A 24889-nucleotide genomic window follows, 5' to 3' on the forward strand; every position below is an offset into this window, starting at 1 on the left:
TACCTGGGCATTCTGATCGATATCCATAGCACCACTTCTCACCTGAGTTTGGTTTTCAAATTATACCTGATCATTATAGCTGGTAACAGGAAAGGGTCACCGTGAGTGGGAATCGACTTGGCTGCAACAGTTTTTTTTGGGGGGGGGGGGGGCGGTTATAGGAAAGGGAGCCAAGGGCCCTTTCTCTGAAGTCCAAACCCATGTGGCCCAACTGCTTATTAAACATCTCCACTAGGCTGTCCCACATGCATCTCAAAGTCAGCGTGTCCAGAAGTCTGGGTCAAGCTACGAATGAAAACAAAAGACTGTTCTGGGGACGACATGATGGGAGTGAGTCCAGAGGAAGGAGTAGAAGCAAGCGACCTTCGCTAGGGAGAAGCGGTACATTCTCACAGGAAAGCCTAGTGATTATCTGCAGAAAACTTCGAAGTGGCAATAGAACAGATCGAGAGGCCACAGCACAAGGTCTAGCAACAGGGACAGGAGTCAGCTGGAAAATAAAGGCGGGAATAAAAAGAAACAGGGGCCTGCATTTAGACAGTGTTTCTTACACTAGAGCGAGCATCAGAATCACCTGGGAGGTCCGTTAAATCGTGGATTGCTGGGCCCCTCCCCCAAAGTTTCTGATTCAGGAGGTCTAGGGTAGGACCAGGAATCTGTATTTCTAACAGTTCCCAGGTAATGCTGATGTCCATGGTCTGAGGCACACGCTTCGAGAACCACTGACTTAAGCTAGAGTGGTAAGTGGTCACAGAGACAAGGACACCAAGAAGTTTAGAGGTAATGAGGCGGGGTATACTGAGCAGAAAGAATGTTGCTATGGTGTGCTCTAAGAAATTATTTGCACAACAGGAGTAAATGAAACCCACCAGGATTTCAGGAAGAAGGAAAATTCACAATCAAAAACACAATGAAAAATGCAGAAGAACGTTTAAAGTGACATTCTGAAAGGGACTGGTATGTAGGGCACATGACAGAGGGAAGTGGTAACTGAACAAATAAGGTGACTGAGAAGACACACAGAAGGCCTTGAGTATCACACTGAGAAGTTATGGATCTTATTTTGTTTGCAAGTTTTACAGAAGGAAGTGTGTATTTGTGTATGTAAATGGAGGAGGGGCCCGCACACAAACAAGGGAGCCCTCTGGCTCCTAAGCCTAACCTACACCAAGATCCATAAATCTCTCAGCAGAAGTTCGCATTTTTGTGTATTCTTACCCATACAATGCATTAGATCCCTGAATTCACGAGCCAGCACATATGCTAACATGTAAGTAAGAGGCAAATCCTTCCGGGTAATTGTAACTCAAATACAGCCAAACGCGTTCTTTTCTAGGTCCGCTACTGGTTTCATCTTTCACGAATCTCTTTTCTTACAAATTCTTACGTTAAATGTAATTACAAGCGAACACACAGAGAGCAGAATGTGTCAGAGAAGTTGACCCTGCTTTATTTCTGAACACTTCTCATGTCTTAGGCCAAGTACTTCACATCACCTTTTAAAAAAAAAAAAAAAAAGACCCAACAAAACCCTCCTGTTAAAATGACAGGTCATTCTAAGGTGATGCCACATGCTTGAAAAAGTCGCCAAAAGTCTTATTCAATGTAACAGTTTATGCAGCACTCCATACCTTAACAAGCGCCCTGGTGGTAGAGCAGTCAAGAGCTATGACTATTAACCAAAAGGACAGCAGTTCCAGTCCACCAGCTGCTCCTTAGAAACCCTACGGGGCAGTTCTACTCTGTCCTGTAGGGTCGTTGCAAGTCAGAATCGACTCAAAGGCAATGGGTTTGGTTGGCTTGGCTTTTATACCTTAACATGTAGAAAGAGACAATGGAGAAGCTCATTATCATCAGCACAAGGCCAGGGCCAAACAGACCATGAAAACTTCAGAAGCAAGATCAAGCTGACGCTGGAGAAAATGAAAACAAGTCCACGAGAGCCAAAGTATGACCTTAAGTATATTCCACCGGAATTTAGAGACCATCTCAAGGACAGATTTGATGCACTGAACACTAATGACCAAAGACCAGATGAGTTGTGGGATGACATCAAGGACATCATACATGAAGAAAGCAAAAGGTCATTAAAAAGGCAGGAAAGAAAGAAAACACCAAAATGGGTATCAAAAGAGACTCTGAAAATTGTTCTTGAATGGAGAGTAGCTAAAGCAAAAGAAGAAATGATGAAGTAAAAGACCTGAACAGAAGATTCCAAAGAGCAGCTCAAGAAGACAAAGTAAAGTATTATAATGACATGTGCAAAGACCTGGGGTTAGAAAACCAAAAAGGAAGAACATGCTTGACATTTCTCAAACTGAAAGGACTGAAGAAAAAATTCAAGACTCGAGTCACAATACTGAAAAATTCTATGGGCAAAATACTTAATGACGCAGGAAGAATCAAAAGAAGATGGAAGGAATACACAGGCACTGTACCAAAAAGATCTGGTAGACATTCAGCCATTTCTGAAGACAGCATATGACGAAGAACTGATGGTACTGAAGGAAGAAGTCCAAGCTGCACTGAAGGCACCGGCAAAAATCCAGGCACCAGGAATTGATGGAATACCAACTGAGAAATTTCAACAAAGGATACAATACTGGAAGCACTCACTCGTCTTTGCCAAGAAATTTGGAAGACAGCTACCTGGCCAAGTGACTGGAAGAGATTCACGACCGTGCCCATTCCCAAGAAAGGTGATCCAACAGAATGTGGAAATTATCGAACAATATCATTAATATCACATGCAAGTAAAATTTTGTTGAAGATAATTTAAAAATGGTTATACCAGTACGTCGACAGGGAAGTGCTAGAAATTCAACCTGGATTCAGAAGAGGATGTGGAACAAGGGATATCATTGTTGACGTCAGATGATTTTGGCTGAAAGCAGAGAATACCAGAAAGATGTTTACCTGTGTTTTATTGACAAGGCACAGGCATTCAACTGTGTGGATCATAAAAAATTATGGATAACATTGCGAAGAATGGGAATTCCAGAACACTTAATTGTGCTCACACAGAACCTGAACAGACCAAGAGGCAGGCGTTCAAACAGAACAAGCAGACAGAGTGGTTTGAAGTCGGGAAAGGCGTGTGTCAGAGTTGTATCTTTCACCATACTTTTTCAAACTGTATGCCGAGCAAATAATCCAAAAAGCTGGACTATATGAAGAACGGGGCATCAGGATTAGAGGAAGACCCATTAACAACCTGCAATACCCAGATGACACGACTTTGCTTGCTGAAAACGAAGAGAACTAGAAGCATTTACTGATGAAGATCAAAGACTACAGCCTTCAGTATGGATTATACCCCAACATAACCAAGACAAAAATCCTCACAACCGGACCCATAAGCATCGTCATGATAAATGGAGAAAATACTGAAGTTGTCAAGGATTTCATTTTACTTGGATCCACAATTAACACCCGTGGAAACAGCAGTCAAGAAATCAAATGACATATTGCACTGGACAAAATTTGCTGCAAAACACCTCTTTAAAGTGTTAAAAAAACAAAGATGTCACTAAGGTGCACCTGACCCAAGCCATATTTTCGACCACCTCACATGCATGTGAAAGCTGGACAATGAATAAAGAAGATCAAAGAATCGAAACCTTTGAACTATAGTATTGGCGAAGAATACTGACTATGCCATGGCCTGTGAGAAGAACAAACAAATCTATCTTGAAAGAAGTACAGCCAGAATGCTCCTTAGAAGTAAGGATGGTCAGACCTCACCTCGCATACTTTGGACATGTTATCAGGAGGAACAGTCTCTGGAGAAGGACATCATGTTTGAAAGAGAGGAAGACCCTCGACGAGATGGCTACAACAATGGGCTCAAACAAAGCAACGACTGTGATGGTACAGGACTGGGTAGTGTTTCGTTCTGTTGTACACGGGGTTGCTATGAGTCAGAATTGACTCGACAGCTCTTAACGATAACAGCCACAAGAACAACCTTAACTAACAGATTCTATTTCTGAGAAACATTCGGGGAGTTCAGAAAAAAATCAACATAACGTTTAAGTGACAATCGGAAATCAGATTTTCTATTGGGCATAAACTATATGCAAAAGGATATTATTCAGCTTCCTCACTACAATCCTGAACAGCGTGAGTAAACGCCAAGTGCTAAAATTCACGACAGATTATCAACATCTCCACCCCCTCAACAAAATCTCTTCATTGATCCAGTTTTCCTTCTACTTAACTAACAACCTAAATCTAAAAATACAAATTCAAAAACAAATACCGAAATTTAAGTTTTCTCAGCCAAAATTACTGCACTTTTGACACATCAAAAGTATTTCATTATAACTCTACCCACAACATAATTTCTATAGATTATCTGACTCAAATGAAAACTCAACCCAGATTTTAAATACAATTTTATCAATAAAAGATAATTTCGTAATTTTCAACAGAAGGCAATTCTTCCATATACCTAAATATATCCAAATGCAACCTGTTCCAATTTTTAGTATAATGGAAAAGATCACAGAGTTACTACTAGAGACATGTGTTCTAGTTTTAATTGTCTCAAACCGGACAAGTGTCTGTCGTTCTCCCTTAAATAGGATCCACTGCCCTACACCTTTTCCCCAAAACTCTTACGGGAATTAAACAAGAAAAACTTGAGTGAAAGCACTTTTTAAAGTATGAAGCATTACAAAAAGAACTTTGATTATGCTCTCAAAATACTGAAGAAATTGTTAAAAGATATTTAAAATTCAGAACTGTCCAGCATAAATGAAAATAAAATGGGGGGGCCAGTGGTGGAAATACACAGTTATTAAGGGTAGAGTTGCAAAGCCAATTATTGTAATTGCTGTCAATAAGCTATACACCTGGTAAAAGGTTGAACTGGCAAAAGCTGTGTGACATATATTCACGATGACCAAAAAGTAGTAGCTGCTGAGGCTGCTTATAAAAAAACAACAAAAAAGCTCATGGGATTTGCTTCCCTGGTTTGGAGCTTTCAGGTCCTAGTTTCACGGGACATTCCAGTTAACTGTACTAATAACGTGTTTAGTGCTTCTGTTCTACCTTCTAGTTCGATGTGTAGTGCCTGAGGTCTTAAAAGCTTGCAAGCGGTCATCCAAGGTGCAACAATTGGTCTCCATTTGCCTGGAACAACAGAGCTAAACATAAGCTTAGCGGATGATCCAGCAAACATGCTCCTAAGAATTTAATGAGTTGAACACTTATATCCACACAAAACACTAATACATGTTTATAGCAGCCTTATTCATAACTGCCAAACGCTGAAAGCAACCAAGGTATTCTTCAATCGGTGAGTGGACAAACAAACTGGTATATCCATACAACAGGGTATTATTCAGCAATAAAGAGACATCAGCTATCACGCAAAAGAGACATGGAGGGACAACAAATGCATATTGCTAAGTGAAAGAAGCCAGTCTGAAAAAGCTACACGCTATACGAAAACAACTACATGATATTCTGGAAAAGAAAAAAAAGAAGCTGACTGCCAGGGGTTTGGGGGAAAAGACGGGTGGGATGAATAGGCTGAGCAGAGAGGACTTTCCGAGTAGTGGAACTATCCCGTACGATGCCGTAATGGTGGATACCTGACATTCGTTTTGCCAAAACCCACAGAACTGTACAACACAGAGTGAACTCTAATGCAAACTGTGGACTTCAGTTAACAATAATGTATCAATATTGGGCCATCAATTTTAAGAAACATATCACACTATGCAAGATGTTAATAATAGGAGAAACTGTGTAGGAGCAAAAAAGGATACAGGAACTCTATATTTTCTGCTAATTTTTCTGTAAGCCAAACACTACTCTCAAAAAAAAAAAAAAAGCATCAAGTCCATTCTTACTGATCTCAAGTTCAGGAATGACGAAGTTTAGAGAATGTAACATCCAGTCATTATTTTCTGTTTAAAGACTAAATCTCCAAGTTTTTCAGCCTTCAGTATGATCAGGAATGACTGAAGCCAGCAAGCAACATTTTGGTTACTCATCACAACAAAGTTATTTGCCTACCCCACTTAATCTCTTAATTCAGACACAAGGCCTCACCACCACATCAGCCTTTAAAATGTTTCTCAAGCTGTCCTAAATTCTAATCCTATTTCTTCTTTTTAAAAAGTCCAAGGACTCTCTGGGTCTCATTTTCCTCCAGTAAAAAATAAGGTCATAGCCCATAAAATCGATATAGTTCCCTCTTGGCACTGGTATTCTGAATCTCATTAAGTGTTGAGAAGTCAACAACTCATAATTTAGATAAACATACAAATTAAAAAATTCTCACAAGAAGGTGCCAAAAATCATGAACACTTACCCTGGTGTAAAAATGGTCTACCAGTTGTGTCCCTCTTTACTTACTAAAAACAAAAATAACAAAGCGAATCAGCAGAATCATTAATAACCTCCATTAAGCATTTACTTGCTACCTGAAGTTTATTTTAACCTTAAGCAAACTTAGTCATTTTCATCCTCCTAAAATGACGCATGTCAACTACATGTAAAAAAAATTTCTATATCTGAAAACTTCCTGAAATATTTACAAAGGTGACCTACCATGGCACGTATGATGCTTGTGTGACTTATTTTAATAACTTTTAAAATAAAAACGAGGAAAAATAACTATAAATGATTTTGTGTATCATCAACCTATTAAAATGTTCCACATTTGAACCAGCAGTTAAGAGGAACGACGTACAGGAGTAACATGAGAAAACAGAACAGCAGGTTTCTGAACAGAAACCTTTGGGTTTGTATGTATCTCCCCGCAGAGCGGTCATGAGCTTGGGTTAGAAATACACTGAAATTCTGGCTCCTTTCTCATCTACACGACCTGGCCACCTCTCTGCATCTGTTTCTCTATACCTATGCCCACCTTATATGCTGGCTGTGAATATTAAATAAGATACTGCACTTAGTAAAAAGCCTGGCACCCAGGAAACATCTAATACCTTGGCAATTATTATTACATTTCAGAGCAAATGTAACACAGACAAAGCAGTGTTTTTTGTTTTTTTTTTTTTTTAACTTAAGGCCCAAAGTTTAGGATCCTATTACCTATTAAAGTTCAGACTGAGAAAATACAATAGAGTAACCTTCTTACTATTTTACTAAGAACAAGTGGACTAAGTAACAATGACTGGCATTATGCAAGTGCAAATCAGTTCTTACCACAGGCAGAATCTTAGTTTATGAGTAACTCAAGTTACATTAGCTCAAAGTATCTGTTAGTATAAAATCACTGCTTGCCCCCTACCAATTCTTTCCTATTTCTGTAAATGCTGAAGAAAAAAAAAAAATTCACACCACCAAAAGAAAAACAGAAAAGTAATAGAAAATATAAAGTATAGCTGGGCTACTTTAAGCCACAATGAAGAACCAAATACAATTTGGGGGAGAAACCCATAATGAAAAAAGGCAGAAATTGAACATAGTCAAGATGATAAAACATCTCTACTTTCCCAAATACTACAAGACTCATACTTCAACTGGATCTTCAAGGATCTTCCTGTCGTCAGCCTCCAGCAAGGCCTTTCATCACCACAATCATGTTTCCAGCTGAACTTCAAAGGGAAACACATAAAAGCTACTCTGGTGGGTGGCTGCTGAGATAATCACTCTTAGTATCTTCCACAGATCTAAGAATAACAAAGCTTACACACTGAGACCAAACACCAGTCATCATTCTCAACAGTTTATTTTTTAATACTTTCTAGATACCCACAAAATATATTATTTTAAAAAGGAGTTCCCATAAATAGAACTTTGGCAGCCAATTCATCAAAAAAGTAATAAATATGACATTCAATGACTGACCCTTTATCTCATGCAAAAATGCAAGCCTAGAATGAAAAATCTGAGAGGTCTCACTGGCCAAATGTTGCCCTTTGTTCATCTCTACCAACAATGGTTTTCACAGTTAAAAACAGAAAAACCTAAGTGAGTTAGGAAAAACTATTTTCAAATATCATTTTAAAAGAGAATAAAATAAAATAAAGATGTCATTTTGAGGATTAAGGTGCGCCTGACCCAAGCCATATTTTCAATCGCCTCATATGCATGCAAAAGCTGGACAATGAAAAAGGAAGACTGAAGAATTGTTGTATTTGAATTATGGTGTTGGTGAAGAATACTGAAAATACCATGGACTACCAGAAGAATGAACAAATCTATCCTGGAAGATGTACGGCCAGAATGCTCCGTAGAAGTGATGACGGCAAGACTTTGTCTTGCTCGCTTTAGACGCTTATCAGGAAGGACCAATCTCTGGGGAAGGACATCAAGCTTGGTAAAGGGTTAGTGAAAAACAGCAAGACCCTCAACAAGACAGACGGACACAGTAGCTCAACAATGGGCTCAAACATACTTACTGTTCTGAGGATAGTGCAGGACCCGGCAGCATTTTGTTCTGTTATACGCAAGCTGGAGCCAACTCGACAGCACCTAACAACAGCATCTTATACAGATTAGCTCAACTAATGCTCACTGTGACCCTATGAGATATCACCATGATGGTGAGTACCAAATGGTTATCAACTTGCCCAAGGCCACAGTCAGGAACTGGTAGAACCCAGGATTCCAAGCCAGGCTGTCTGAGTCCAGAACTGATGTTCAAATCAGCTATGCTCTTCATTCACTTAATACACCTTATTGAGAGTCTGGAAACCCCAGTGGCATAGTGGTTAAGTGCTACTGCTGCTAGCCAAAAGGACTGCAGTTCGAATCCACCAGGCGCTCCTTGGAAACTCTACAGGGCAGTTCTACTCTGTCCTATAGGGTCGCTGTGAGTTGGAATCGACTTGACGGCAGTGGGTATTGAAAGCCTATATGCCACGCACAGTTCTAAGCACTGAGTACATACGTGAACACATCAGACACACTCCCTATCCTCAAAAGGAAGAGGTCTGTGAGCAAACAAGACAAATGAGGGAAACTGACAAAGAAGTCAACAAATGGTGCATCTTTACCTTATCTTCACCTAGCAGTAAATGCTGTGGAGAAAAATAAAGAACGAAAGAATCAAAAGTGATAGCGAGGGGGCATCTATTTCAGGGATCAGGGAGGGCCTCTCTGATGAGATGGTGACTTTTGAGCAGCAGCAGCAAACAGAAGGATGTGAAGGCAAGAGCCATGACCACCTGGAGGAAGAGGTGGTCCAGGTAAAGGAACAGCAAGTACAATGTCCCTAAGGTAGGAACAATGTGGTTTGTTCGAGGAAGAGCAAGAGGACCATGGGGCTGCGGCAGGGTGATGAAGAGTCAAGTGGTAAGACGGGAAGTAAGAAGCTGGCAGCTGCCAGATCACGTAACACTCTGACGAGCTATGGTAACGAGTTCAGATTCTATTCTAAGCGTAATGGAAAGCTTCTGGAGGACTTTGAGCCCTAGTGGCACAGCAGCTCATGCAGTTTGAACCCACCCGCTGCTCCACAGGAGGAAAAGATGCTCCAGTCCGCTTCTGTAAAGATTTACAGTCTTGGAAACCCTGTGGGGTAGTTCCACTCTGTCCTATGGTTTCTGTGAGTTGGAATTGACTCGAGGGTTTGGTTTTTGGTTTGAGCAAGAGACTGACACCCGGATTTAAGTCTTTAAAAGATCAATCTGGCTGTTACATGGGCAGCAGTGAGAAAAGGAGTAGGAAAGGCAGGGAGCTCAGGGAGGGCACTGTTACAACAGCCCATCAAGAGACACCGGAGCTCAGACTAGGATTCATGCGCTGATGATTAGTAGTTAAGATCCTAAAACAAGAGCCTGCAACCTCACTATCTCTAAAAATGACTTTTTATACCTGTGAGCCATCACTCCTCCCCTCAACTCCCATTCGTCACTTGACTTTGAGATCAGAGATTCTTTTTTAATACGCACATTAATACTTAGGTCAGTGTTTATGAGAAGGAAGGAAATGAAAAGTACGTCTTTATTTTAAAATGTCTGGTGTAACACACGCTACGATTTATCATATACCACATACACCTTTACATTCCTAAAAAGCAATACTCGAGTTCAGCGTTTGTTCCTTTATTTGGGGCTACCTATCTCATCACCAGAAAGGAACCCTGGTGGCACAGTGGTTAAGAGCTCGGCTGCTAACCGAAAAGTGGGTGGCTTGAACCCACCAGCTGCTCCTTAGGAGAAAAATGTGGCAGTCTGCTTCTGTAAAGATTATGACCTTGGAAACCCTATGGGGCAGTCCGACTCTGTCCTATAAAGTTGCTATGAGTTGGAATCAACTCCACAGCAGTGAGCTTGCTTTGGGTACCCTATCACATCTTTTGGTTAGCTTTTCCCACATGCTTTGTCTCCAGCACATGCTGGCTCAATCTAGACTGTGAACTATAATACAGATATACCAAAGGGAATGTGTATTTACTAAGCACCCACTGTATGACAGGGACTCATTAGCTGCCTTACATTTAAGAACTCATTTAGTCCTTAGCTACTCACGACAGAAAATGTCTTTACAAATGAAAAAAAAAAAAAAAAAATCAGAGCTGTTAGTAACTTGTCCAAACTCACACAACTAATAATTGCCAGAGCCAGAATTCAAGCCTGCATCTAACTCCAAAGTTCTTATCTCTCCACCACAGCAGTTATCAAAGAGACGACTATCAAATATATTACATACACTTATGCACCACATAACGTCCACTCAGGCTACGTTTGACTGCATGTAAGTCCATGATCTGGAGAGTGCTCTCTGGAGGATGCCCACAGCCTGCCCCATCATCCCCCACCTGCAGGTACAGGCGCTGCTGCCTCTGGGAGGAGTGGGCTTCCCAACCCTGCTCCGGAGCTCCCAAGGTCAGCAGGCATGACAGGGCCCAGCTGGAGCAAGGCACCGGGTCGTGGAGACAGCTCCCCTGCTGCCCAGGCTGACTCCTCGATCCTCCCCACAGTAACCTTCACCAGGCTGCAGGACCGGGCTCTGGGCAGGACCCGGCCCAGCACTCACCTGAAGCATCAAGGCACCATAAAGCAGTGCCCAGGCCCCTACACCTGGGAGCCCCGCAGATCCAGGTGTTCACACACCGTCGAAATCACATAAAAAAAAACATGCTACTTCACAGAATGTATCATGGATGTTAAGTGATGCATGGCTGTATTACATGCAGTTGTAACTTCTCACTGGTAATGACTAATCCGTTGCTGCTGAAGACGGTTTAGATTCCCTTACGTATAACGAGTTATAAAGTTGGGGGTGGGGGAAAATGGAGTGATCTTACATACTCAAACACATTATTTTGAAATATTATTTTCTACTTAAGATTTCATAGAAATTAATCCTAGAAGAACAAGTCCCAAGTTTAAAAAAAGAAAAAGGAATATTTAATATAAAATAGGGATAGGCTTACTAACATAAAGACCGACAGGAGTTCTGTGTAGAATACGCCCTCAACAAGGCAGTCAAAGAAAAAGAAAAGATAATCCTCCTAACAGCAAACCCGTTCCTGTCTAGTCGATTCCAACTCATAGAGACCCTATAGGACAGAACAGAACTGCTGCATAGGCCCACAGGGTTTCCAAGGAGCAGCTGGTGGAGTCCACCTGCTGACCTTTTGGTTAGCAACTGAGCTCTTAACCACTGTGCCACCAGGGCTCCACCGTACCTCTTAAGTGCCAAATAAACAGAGCATAAGACTGGAGAAGATTCCTAGGTGAGGGACTTAAGGTGAGTCCGCACAGTCCATCGTACTAAGCACAGGAACGAAGCGACTGGCACATTAGCAGCACCTGCCTGGGCAAAGACCAGGCGCTGTGGGAAAACAGACCTGAAGTTCGGAGCGCTGGGGGTCGGCACCCCTGGGGCTGGGTTACTGTGTTCTCCACAGAAGAACCAGGGCTATGGTGTGCCCAAAGCTGACTAACGTGGAAACGATTAATTCTCAACGAGCGAAGCGAAAGGCTGGAGAGACCAGGCAGATCCCGGGAATTAGAATTGTTACGTAACACCCTAAGAGTTCCATGCCCTTTTCAGGGTAGGTGCTACTCTACGTTATTTTCACCTAAACGTTACCGTAGAAGACTTGAAGATCCAGACAGAATTAGTGGACTTACGCCATCTGCAGCATTTTGTTAAACAAGGGAAAGTCAATTAAGGGGTAATAATACTAAGGCTATTTGCTGGCACACAGGCAGCAAAGCCGTAAAATGCACAGCGAGAGGGCCCTTGCTGTCCAAGCGGGGGCTGCATCATTTTAAGGGTGTGTGCAAGTGTGAAAGGGCCTCGTAAGGACAGGTGGGGAAAGGTGCCCTGCATAGCCAAGGAACGCAGGAGACACCATGAAAAACAGGGAAATAAAAATTGCCCTCCGAGATTTCGCTGCCGATTCTGGGGTCACTGCGGGGTGGGGGGCGGCAGGCTGTACGGGGGGCCTGGATGCTGCAGGAAGCCGATGGGGACCCCGGCGGTGGGCACCCAGTCGGCGCTGTGCAAACGCGGGCTGAACCAAGGGCCGCCGCGCGCACGAATGAATGGCGCGGAGCTGAGGGCGCAGCCCAGGCGGCGGCGCGGGCAGGGCGGGCGGGTAGGCAGAGCGGGCAGGGCTGGCGGGCAGGGCCGGCGGGTAGGCAAGGCGGGCAGGGCCGGGCGGGAAGGGCCGGGCAGGGCGGGCGGGAAGGGCCGGGCAGGGCGGGCGGGAAGGGCCGGGCAGGCAGGGCGGGAAGGGCTGGCGGGCGGGCAGGGCCGGCGGGAGCGCACGGAAGGCCGCGTGCGCTCCGGCGGGACGGCGGCGGCGCCGAGGCCGGCCGCGCCATGGCGGCGAGGGAAGGGGAGGTCACGCGTTACATAACCCGGCAGCTGGCGGCGTGAGGGCGCGCGGGCCGCCCAGGCCCCGCCGCAGTCCGCCGCCCGAAGCCCGCGCGGAGCCGCCGGCCGCCCTCCCCGCCGCCGCCTCAGGCCGCCCGCCGCCGCCCGCCGCCGCCCGCCCGCCGGGGTCGCTCACCTTCCGCGGCGCCCCAGACCACCATGCCCGGGCTCGGCCGCCTCCTCCAGCCTCGCGGGCCACGGCTCCGGCGCAGCACAGTCCCGTCGGCCGGGGCGGACAGGAGCGGAGGGCCGGGCACGGGAGTCCCACTGCCGCGGCGCTGTCCGCACTCGCCCCACGCTCCCGGCGGCCGGCCCCGCACGCGCTCCGCGGCTGCTCCCCGCCCCTCCGTCTCCCGCGGGCGCGCGCTCCGCGGCTGCTCCCCGCCCCTCCGTCTCCCGCGGGCGCGCGCTCCGCGGCTGCTCCCCGCCCCTCCGTCTCCCGCGGGCGCGCGCTCCGCCGCTGCTCCCCGCCCCTCCCTCTCCCGCGGGCGCGCGTTCCGTGCTCCTCCTCCGACCCCTGTGACTGCCCCCTCCCTCTCCGGCTGCCCTGCGCGCGCACTCCGTAGCTCCTCCTCCGCCCCGCCCTCTGACTGCACCTCGCTCTCCGGCTGCTCTGCGCGCGCACTCCGTGGCCCCTCCCCCGCCCCGCCCTCTGCACCTCCCCCTCCGGCTGCCCTGCGCGCGCACTCCGTGGCCCCTCCCCCACCCCGCCCCTTGGCTGCCCCTCCCCCTCCGGCTGCCCTGCGCGCGCACTCAGTAGCTCCTCCTCCGCCCCGCCCCCTGACCGCACCTCCCTCTCCGGCTGCCCTGCGCGCGCGCCGTGGCTCCTCCCCCGCCCCTCCCGGCTTGCGGCGCCCAACCCCGCATGCGCTCCGCGCTAGTCGCGTTCCCCGCCCCGCCTGGCACTCACCTCCGCGCGGCGCACGCGCTGAGCTCGCGCCTTATTCGGGGAGACCCCGGACGACGGACGCGGGGCCCGGCAGCTCGCCCTCGGCCGGCCGGCCGGCCCCTCTCCGGCCCCGCCCCTCTCCGGCCCCGCCCCTCTCCGGCCCCGCCCCTCTCCGGCCCCGCCCTCCCGCCGCCGCCGACCGGAGGGGGCCGCGCCTCCGCGGCACGTGACCGCCCCCGCACCGCCGCGCGCGTCCCCAGGGCTCGCCGGCCGACTCCCGGCGCGCTGGTCCCGTCCTGCGGTCCCCAGGGGCGTCTCCGGGGAGGACGCGAGCGCAGGCACCGACCGTGCTACCACGCTGCCCCGTGCGCAGCTGCGTGCGGCCGGCGGGGCTGCGCCGCGGGCGGTCCGTTTGCAGTGACATCGGGTGGGGAGAGGGTCGCGCTCGGGCTGACGCTGCTGTCGGGGGGCTGTCGGGGGGCTGCCGTGGGTCGCGGCCCACCGTCGGCCGGGTGAAGCCGCCCTGGGCCCGAGCGGCTGCTTGTCGAGCCGGGCAGGGCCGCCAGCACGCTCCCCCGATCTGTGGTGCCCCTGCTAGGTTGTACCTGGGTGTTCGTAAACCTGCGCAGGTACCTGGGTCCCCGTCCCACAGGCAACACGGGGACACGCGAAGGCGGTTTTCAACTAAATATGTTTTAGAAATTGGTATACGTTGTGTATGCTTGCATACGATTTTAATTGCGGACTTTATAGCAAGACACACACAAACTTCGCGTAAGGACCATTTTTTCCTGCTCTTGATCACGTCAGTTTGATCGGTGCTCCTGCGTCGCTATTATAAAATTGCTGTAATTGACACACACGCGGCAAACGTCAGTGAAGAGCCTCAACAGTTCTTTTCCTTGCCCCCTCACCTAAGGTACTTGAAAAGGGTTTGCAGGTTACTTAGGAAACAAATGAGCATTCTTGTTGAAAACTGACTTTGCAATCCTGGTATTTGTCTACTAGCGAGACAAAATATTCAAATAACTTGTTTCTTTTTTCTAATCCTTTCATTTTTGCCATTTAATAAAAAAGAAAACCGAGCTCGTTGCCTTGGAGTCGGTTGGGATTCATAGCATATAGAGCTGTATAAATGCACTTTAACGTCTTGTGACTAACCCAACAAATTCAGGTTGCATGCTTTCTGAGACATCATAATTTTAAACAGCATCAGTTCGACTGGCTCACGACCAGTTCCCAGCTGTAACACAAGAACGTCATCCATTGAAATGCCTAAGAAAAACAGTGGCAACCCCTTGTTAATCGTGATTTATTCGCGCGTATCTCTAAATGGCAGTATTTTCTTTAAAACAAATAGCAAAACTTGATTTCTATATTGAAAAATATGTGAACTGTATAGGAAACTACCGGTGTATGTCAATTTCCTTTCCCACTCTCTTCTATTAGAGTCAAAGCTCTTGTTTTGTTTATTTTCTGTATTTTCTCAAGCAGGTAATGAAAACATTGAGCTGATTGACCTTGGCAGCAACACCTCTATAGCATAGAGTATGGCAATATTAACCGTACTTTAGTGCAAACTGGTAGGCAACCTCTAGTAAGGAGGGAAAAAAAACACGTGGTATTCTCTAGACAACAGGATAAAAAGAGAAATGAAAACTGCATAATAAAATGTATACAAACCCGAGAGTCCTTGGCACAAAAAGCTTTGCCAAGGTTTTATTTTTGCCTATTCCATAATGTTTTACCTTTTGCTATCATAATTTATGAATAGCCTTCTATTTCAATTTTATCCAGTTACCTGCATTTGTTCATTCATCTTTCTACTTTGTCTCAGAGGACTATCTTTTCTAGTCAAGGCAAGCTGACCTGATCCTTGGGGTAGGGCCACTGAAGTGGCCATCCTGGATCCCCACATTTACAGGAGTTCTTTGAAGGGCACTGCAACTTCTTCTTTTCTGAATTTCCTTAAGCTTCTTTTTTGAAATTTTGACCATTACTGATACCTCAGAGCCCTGGTGGTGCAGTGGTGAAGCATTGGTCTGCTAACCAGAAACTCTGCAGTTTGAATCCACCAGCCACTCCTGGAAGCCCTGTGGGATAGTTCTACTCTGTCCTGTAGTGTCGCTATGAGTCAGAATCAACTCCATGGCAACAGGTTTGGTGTTTTTTTTTTTGTTGTTTGTTTTTTTTTGCGTGTACTTATATTTCAAGGGGGCTATGAAAGTACAGACCCTTAGCCCTTGTAGGGACAGCCCTGGGTAAGTGCATAGCTTTTGTTGTCTTTTAACCTCTGTATCCAGCAGTAAAATTTCCTTGAAAACATCTCTCAAATACCAAAAAATAGAAACTAAGAACATAAAACCATTAAAAATAGAGGTTTATACTCACGTCTTTTGGGTGATGTGCACACAGTAACTCATGTTGAAAGCAATCACGTTGATTGTTTTAAGGCATTCAGGACATTACGCTGAAAGAAGAAATAATAAGGGAGAATGAGCATAAGCCACAGAAACTGAGAGAGGAAGTTTGGACCTGGCTTGGTTCACCAAGACTGAATTCTTCCAGATATATATTACCTTTTTTTACAGAGTAAAAGATGGCCATGGGAAGGCATGTATATTGTTGTGGTTGCTTGTTAGTTGTCGTCAAGTAGGCTCTCACTCATGCCAACCTTATGTATAACGGAACGAAACATTACCTGGTCCTGCGCCACCTTCATGATCATTGGTATGTTTGAGCCCGTTGTGGCATTTGTAGGGCTCATTACCCAAAAGCAAGGTATGCACAGGCTTATGTGTGCTTACTTACTAATCTGTAGTGAACAAATTCAAAGGCATGGTGAAACTCATAAAATTGTTCACTGCAGATTACTAAGTAAACACAAGTCAGCCTGTGTGCGCCTTGTTTAACGTCAACTGGTGCGCACCTTGCTTACTGGTTAATCCAGCCCTGGGCAATTGTGTCAACCCATCCTGTTAAAGATTTCCCTGATTTTCACTGATCCTCTACTTTACCAAACATGACTTCATTTTCTAGCGATTGGTCTTTCCTGATGAATGTATCCAAAGTAAGCAAGATGAAGCCTCACCATCCTAGCTTCTAAGGAGCGTTCTGGTTGTATTTCTTCTGATATACATGCATCGGTCCACACAATTACTTTCAGTGTACATTTCATATGCCAGACCCCTTTAGTGAACAAACAACAGTGAACAAAATACATTTCCTGCCCTCAAAAACTTCTAGTCTAGTGAGGGAAGCAAGTAAGTAAACAGGCACTTGCAGTACAGATTTGGGACTGCTCCTGGGGGACATTCTGTGGGAGGTATCAGGGAGGCTTCCTAGACAGATACACCCCGACAAAGACTGAAAGCTTGAGTTATCTTCGGGGACATACTCCCAACAGACAGAACACGTGCAAAGAGCACAGGCAGTGTTCCAGTAACTGCAGACTGTGAAGGGCAGAGCAGGGTGGGCTGGAAGAAGGGATGAAAGCTGGAAAAGGAGGTTGAAGAGGCACGTAGAGGCCAGCGCATAAATTATGTCGGCGTGTTTTGACTGTGGAAAGGACAGTGGAAAGCCACTGGAAGGTTTTAAGCAATAGAGTGTGTGATGCAATGGATCACTTTTGTGTGGCCCTTCTCGCCATGGTCTTGTAACTCCCACCCAAGTGATTGGATGGGATTGTGCAAACAGGGTAATTCTGGCTCACCAAGGGGATTGGTCAGTTTTGTCACCCCACTGGGCTTGAAATGAGCCACCCCAGAGGTGGGAAAGAGAAGATCCTGCCACCACTAAGGAAGAACAGCCAGGAGCAGAGGGCGCATCCTTTGGACCCGGCATCCCTGGGCTGGGAAGCTTCTGGAAACAGGAGAGAGAGAGAGATGGAGAAGCAGTGGCAGAGGAAGGACAGCAGATGTGAGTGAGAAAGCTGAGTGCCTTTGGGGAAGGGGGCTTGCTCGTGGGGTGGGGTGCCTCTGAGCACTTATCAGCAGAGCTAAAAGAGCTGTCTAACACTTGCCCAAGCAGAGCAGAGGCAGAGGGTCAGGGAGAGGTGTGCCCCCGAGCACGGCTGGGAAAAGGCTGTCCTGATGGAAGAACTGTATCCTGAGTGTTTCTGAACCTGAACTGTAACCTAAAAAAATAGACCCCATAATTGTGGTATCGTCTGTGAGTTCCGTGTGGCCACTGCAATGAATTATTGAACCCAGCAGAGAAGTAGAGAGTGCTGTGGGAGGGACGGTTCGTGTCAGAATTGGTACAGATGGCGGAGAGAGGAGGCATGTCTGATCTCTGCCTCATAGGAGTCAGCCTTGGGCTGTTGATCTTGATTCTCCTTCCCCCTTGGGAAGTTAGAAGAGGTCATACACTGCCCCCACACTGTCTTTACAAAGTGACATTAGAAAATCATTCTGGCTGATGCACAGAGATGGATTTGAGGGGCAGTTAGGAGGTTTTGTAATAGTTCAGGTACATAGGTACAGGCCCAGAGAAGGCAGGGGGCTTGATTCAACCACAGCAGTGGTTTTCTGAAGCAAGTATAATGAAACAAGAGAAGGGCAAGGAAGTGGAGGGAGTATGCGAAGGAGGGATTATAATGATTGATCATAGAATTTAAACTGTGAAGGAGGAAAAGAGGATACACCAAGGGTAGATGGTTGTCAGTGAAAAGATGGTGTCAGTGGATGTGAGGGGGGCAGGAGGGAGGGTCAAAGAATTGCTGGAGTCAGAGTACCTGAAGGTGTGATAATGACGAGGATGCAGAGGAAGTTAGTGGCTGAGGGGGTGGAGGACAAGGTCATTGGAAGACACGTTTAAAGACACGAGAGGCCAGCATGAGAGAAGGGCCATCGACGTGCTTAGGGAAATCATCAAGAATTAAGACTACAGTAGTGTCGGAGAGCAAGACAGTGAGTCAGAACACATTCTGGATGACTCCAGATCAGAAGGAAAAAATATCATCCAGTATACGAAAAACTCATGGCCATCAATTCGATTCTGACTCATAGGGACCCTACAGGACAGAACGGAACTACTCCCTAGAGTTTCCAGGGAGTGCCTAGTGGATCTGAATGGCCAACCTTTTGGTTCGCAGCTGAGCACTTAACCACTGTGCCACCGGGGCTCCTCATCCAGAATGCTCAGGTCTAACGTAGTGATTCTACCACTGAGCCACCACCCGTCTGTCAGGGCAGGCTTGCGCGCTGCTATGACGCTCAAAGTTTCAGCAGAGCTTCCAGACTGAGATGGACTAGGAAGAGAGACCTGGTGATCTACTTCCAAAAACCAGCCAGTGAAAAGCCTGTGGATGACAACAGTCTGCTCTGCAGCTGATCGTGGGGTGGTGCAGGACAGGGCAGCATGGGGCCACCAGGAGTCGGGGGCCAGCTAAACGGCAGCTAACAACAACAACTTGATGTTGCATTGAGCCCTGTGGGCCGAGTAGCAGTTTGGTCATTTTTAAACTAATTTCATGGGATCGCCATGAGTTAGGGCTAACTCAGCAGCAACTGAGAACAATATCGCCACCCTAGGGCAGAGGTTCCCAGACTTTCTCTGTTCATGGCACCCTTAGTGGCTCAGTAATTTTTTTCACAGTGCCCCTAGGCCAAAAGAAATACCTAACAGTTTTGTTTATTGAGGAGATAGGGCCAAATAATAAGTATTTGTGTCCTAACAACTTGGTAATCACTTGCAAAAACAATACATACGAGATGAAAGCAAAAATAATATTTTAATTTTATTCTTGTTGTTACATGCTGACAAGTGAATTCTGACTCACAGTGACCCCATGGGACAGAGAGGAACTGTCCCACGGGGTTTTCTTGGCTGTAATCTTTACAGAAGCAGATCACCAGGTCTTTTACCAGGATCACTAGGAGCCTCTGGGTAATTTCAAACCACCAACCTTTCACTTAGTAGCTGAGTGCTTAACCATTGCATCACCAGGATTCCTTAGAGCATAGACTCATAGCGATGTATAGGACAGAGTAGAACTACTCCCATAGGGTTTCCAAGGATCATCTGGTGGATTTGAACTGCCGACCTATCAGTTAGCTTCCAAACACTTAACCAATGTGCCACCAGGGCTCCAGAGCATAGACTATGGGAAGTCTATTTGAAGAAACACTGAAATAGGCTTTAGCCCTAATCCTACGTGTGTCCTTGGGAACTTCACTTTCCTCTCTGAACCTGTGTTCTTATCTACAAAGCAGTAACAATAATAGCTACCTTACAAGGTAAAGTGAAAATTAGATGAAGATTTCTGTTTCTGGCAATATGGCAGAATAGATACCTTGACCAATTCTCTTGCTGCAAGCAACTGAAAAGGCTGCATTAAGTATAAAAACCATCTTCCTAAGTGTATTGTTGCACTGTTGAGTTGGCAAGGAATACTTAGAGGCCAAAACTGACGGAAGGGGGAAACCAGGGAGGAACGCAGAGTCTAATGCATGGTTCCTGTCACGCACTCATCACTGGTCCAGGCATGGCCCTTGTTTGTTTGTTTCTGTAACCTCCTGGAATGTAACCAAAAGGATTGAACTGTTCTCCATCCTCTCATCACACCCCAGGTCTGTGAGTTCCTGATGAGGTATTCTGTGTAGCAGCCCAAGACCACCTCACTGCTCCTCTGCTCAAGGCCGCTTCACTCCCTGCCCACTTCCATTCGGACATGGGCAATAAGCCACAATGCTGTCCTTAGATGAACTTCATGGGTCATACCCCCCAAAAAACAGTCCCCTAGCAGCCATATTGCATACCCACGCACATGTTAATTAGTTCCTGGGATTGCCCGCCTATTCTCAGAAGCTTCGTGAACTATGCATAAGTTCAGTATCCCCAGTTGTTTAACTGCCCTAGAATCCCCAGCCTCCACCCACCCATTGCCATCAAGTCCATTCGGACTCACAGTGATGCTGTAGGACACAGTAGAACTGCCCCCATAGAGTTGCCAAGGAGTGCCTGGTGAATTTGAACCACTGACCTTTTGGTTAGCAGCTATAGCATTTAACCACTAGCCACCAGGGCTTCCATCCTCAGGGAGCTTGATTTGAGACTTAGTCTCCAACCGCCTTGCTTGACCAGCTTACAATAAAGTCCACTTTCTCTTTCTTAAAGGCCTGGTTTCGTACAATTGACTTGAGGGGTTGCGCGCCAGGCAGGACCCACCCTCACCAGGTTACATTTCTGTTTTAAGTGATATTATTAATGCTGGAAAGCCCACAAAAATAACTTCCATCTGTATATGTACCCTTCCCCACTCTGTCCTGATTTATTTAGCAGCAAAGGAGAGAGAGAAAGAATCTGTAGACTAAAGGCTATCAACCACCTGCAATGCATAGAACTGATGCCGTCCTGATTCAAACAAACTGTCAAGAAAACATTTAAGATTATATGTCTGAGGCTTGATTCAAAATAATCTGAAGGGTGGGTGGAACATGGGTAAAGGCACGGATGAAAGATTTATCATGAGTCGATTTTTGAAGCAGGATTATAAGCACATGATTTTTCATTTTAGCATTCTTTCTGCTTTTGCATATTTTTAAACATTTCCATAATAATTTTTTTAAGTGTATTAGACATTTGGGGAAATTTGAATACCGACTGCTTAATAATACAGGTAGTCCCCTGATTATGACATATTCTAGTTACAAAGAACTGCACTTAGCACTGTCCTTTTTTTGTACATCTTATTGTTGGTAATATGTACTACATACAATATTGCAGCATGTAATTTGCTGATGTTATCCTATCTGTACATTTTTATGTAATGTTTCCGTCCCCCAAAGACAAATGAAGGTCAGTTTTATAAAGATACTGATAATAAAAATCAACAGTAAAACTAAAAAAAAAAGGGGGGGGTATTTGACTTACATTAGAACTGACTTACAATGGAGTCATCAGAATGGAGCCCTGCTGTAAGTCGGGGACTGCCTGTGTTAAGAAATTATCGTTATTCTTATGTCAAGGAGTAGCCCTGGTGACGAAGTAGTTAAGTGTTTGGCTGTTAACCAAAAGGTCAGGGGTTCGAATCCACTAGTTGCTCCTTGGAAACCCTATGAGTCAGCAGCTGTACTGTGTCCTATAGGGTTGCTATGAGTCAGAAACAACTCGATGGCAGTGTGTTTGGTTTTATGTTGAGGACCAGACACAAAGGGCCCACATATTGTGTGACTCATTTTTATGAAATGTCCAAATAAGCAAATCTAGAAAGTAGATTAGTGGCTGTCAGAGGCAGGCTGAAGAGGGCAATGGGGAGTGATTGTTCAGTGGGCATGGGTTTCTTTTTGGGGTGGTAAAAATGTTCAGGAATTAGTGTAATGACTGCATAACATTATGAATATACTAAAAACCACTGAATTATACACTTTAAGATGGTAAAAAATGGTGGATTTTATGTTATGTGCATTTTCTCTCAAAAAAATATTTTTAAGAGAATTTAACATTTTAAATAATTTTTAAAGTTGAGTGATATGTACACAGTGGCTTATTATCCTAGTTTCTCCTTTCATATATATTTGAAATTTTCCATAATAAACAAGTTAACAAAAAACATCAATGAACAAGTTTAATAGGATATTGAATATGGTTGAAGAAAGAATTAGGGATATGAAGAAATTATACAGAATAGTATGTAGTTCCAAAGGACCTACTTCAGGGAGAATGAAGGTCTGAGATACAAGAAGGCCTGATGAGCAAAACCCATAGAAAATATACGGCTAAATCTAAATAAACATTGACTGTTTAAATCAGTAATAATGTCCTGTGGGGTCCAAAAAAAAAGTATACAACAATAATAATATTGGGAGGCGGATGATAGAAATTAAGGACCATTCTGGAAACGGTGGCATAGCGGTTAAGAGCTATGGCTGCAAACCAAAAGGTTGGCAGTTCGAATCCACCAGGTGCTTCTTGGAAACTCTATGAGGCACTTCTACTCTGTCCTATAGGGTCGCTATGAGTAGGAATTGACTTGATGGCAACAGGTTTTTTTTTTCTTTTTTAAGACCATTCTGATGTCATTTTGATTCCCAGTTCTTTGTATGTGATTTATTTCTTGTCTCTAGAACTGTTTATTTCTGATGTTTTAGAATTTCACAGTGATATGCTGTGGTGTGGCCCTTTTTCTGTTCATTATGTTGGGTACTTAGTGGACCTTTTAGTGTGGAAGCATGTGTTCATCTATTTTGTAAATTTTTCTTGTACTTTTTTTTTTAGTAATTTCTTTCTTTTAAAATTTCTCTCCAGTTTTCTATTTGTATTGCTTTTTGAGAGATTGCCTCAACTTTATCTTCTAAAACTTCCATCAACTAAAAAAATTCCTACCATCAGGTTTTACATTTCTAAAAACACCTTTTTTTTTTTGTACCATGAATTTTTTTTTTTTTTTTTAATGCCATTCTATCCCTATTAGAGATTGTCTCTTATCCCTCCATGTCTATTATTTTGGAAAAAAGGTTTCTTCTGTTCCTTGTATGGCTCTCTCTCTTTTTTTCCCCCACTGTTTGTTTGATTCCAATCTTCCATACTGGTTACCTTGACTATCTGTTCATATTTAAGCGTGAGGTCCTAAAAGCATGGGGTGGTATAGTGGTTAAGTGTTCAGCTGCTCACCAAAAGGTCAGAAGTTAGAATCCATTAGCTGCTCCTTGGAAACCCTATGGGTCAGGGTTAGTTCTACTCTGTCCTATAGGGTCACTATGAGTCAGAAATGACTTGATGGCAATGGATTTGATGAGTAGGGGTTTTCATTTCCAGGCAATCAAGAGACCAGCTGGCTTTTTTGTTTGGTAACCCTGAGTATCAGTAACTGTAAGTCTTTTGGGAAGGATGGTTCATTTTCTCTAAAATGCTGGGAGTAGGGGAGAGACTAAGTCTGGCTCCTGCCACTATGGAACCATCGGAGTGGGAGTAGGGATGGGAAGGAACCTGGTCATCTCAATATCTGTGTGTAGGTTTCATACAATCCCCGGTTTTCATCCAGCCATCCCCACCTTCAACTCTGCTTTGTGCCTCCGAATTCCTCGTATCTACAGCCTATCTAGATCACTACTCCAGATAGTAAACTTCTACTCTGATGCTGGGATCCGGGAACTGGCACCATCTCTGATGCAATCATAGATGTGAGGCAATCTAAGGGAGTTAACTACTTCTTGGTTCATTCATTCAATTTCTGTTCTGAGAGCTAGAGACTTTCAACAGTCAACAAACTAGGCGAAGTATCTGCTCTTGTGAAGTTCACTTTCTAGAGAGTGAAGGTAATCAAGAAGTAAAAAAAAAAAAAAAAAAGAAGCTATGTAAGTTAAAACAACAATGAGTTACTACTACATACCTATTCCCAAAAACCCACTGCCATCAGGTCGATTCTGACTCATAGGGACCCTACAGGAAAGGGGAGAACTGCCCCATAGAGTTTCCAAAGAGCACCTGGTGGATTCGAACTGCCGATCGTTTGGTCAGCAGCCATAGCTTTTAACCACTGTGCCACGAGGGCTCCAATAGAACATTAGAGGAGAGGAAGTAGATGGATCCAGGAAGCACCTGATGGTGTCTTGATCTAGGTTGGCTCTGGTGGAGGTGGTGAGAAGTGGTCAGACTTTGGAGATGGTGTTGAGATTGAATCAATAAGATTTGCTGATGGAGTGCGTGTGGGGGGTGTAAGGTGTGAAAGATGGCTGCAGGTGTTTGGTCTGAACAACCGGAAGAATGGACCTGCCATGTATAGAGATGGGGAGGATAGAGAGGAGCAGACTTCTAACCAAGTGTCCTGTTTCCAATCTTACCCTCATCCCTGCCTTTGGAGGGACTTGGTGTTCCAGATTCCTGAGATTTGGGATATTCTACCACCCAGATGAGATTGCTTCTCCCCTTGATCCACTGAAGACACTTAGCTTTCAGCTTCTCTTGATCTGTCACATATCCTTCTGATTTCCAGATTCCAAACTTTTGCTGACATCTTGTTATAGATTGAATTGTATTCTCCCAAGAATATGTGTTGGAATCCTAATCCCTATTCCTATGGATGTAATCTAACCTAATGCAATGTAATTACCTTCTATAATGCAATCTAATCTAATTAATCAATCAATTGAGGTCATACCAGTGTAGGGTGGATCTAAACCTAATCTCTTCTGAGTTCTATAAAGAGCATCATAGACACAGGGATGGGCATATACACACTGGGGA

The 24889-nt window shown here is 45.1% G+C and overlaps 1 protein-coding gene across 4 annotated transcripts in view; it reads right to left on the minus strand.

Annotated features, from left to right (window-relative positions):
- The window catches only part of REV1 (REV1 DNA directed polymerase), a 114907-nt gene extending 101082 nt beyond the window's left edge, over positions 1-13825 (minus strand). The window contains exon 1 of one of the 4 annotated variants that reach the window (XM_064268463.1): positions 13724-13825. Coding sequence is in view for 1 of the 4 variants with exons in the window: in XM_064268460.1 (XP_064124530.1) it covers positions 8379-8410 (32 nt within the window). In the remaining 3 variants the exon portion in view is untranslated. The other 3 variants (XM_064268462.1, XM_064268460.1, XM_064268464.1) reach the window with 3 other exon arrangements.
- Positions 13826-24889: the final 11064 nt, after the last annotated feature.

The sequence above is a fragment of the Loxodonta africana genome, chromosome 15 (assembly GCF_030014295.1).
Source record: "Loxodonta africana isolate mLoxAfr1 chromosome 15, mLoxAfr1.hap2, whole genome shotgun sequence".
Classification (NCBI taxonomy): Eukaryota; Metazoa; Chordata; class Mammalia; order Proboscidea; family Elephantidae; genus Loxodonta; species Loxodonta africana.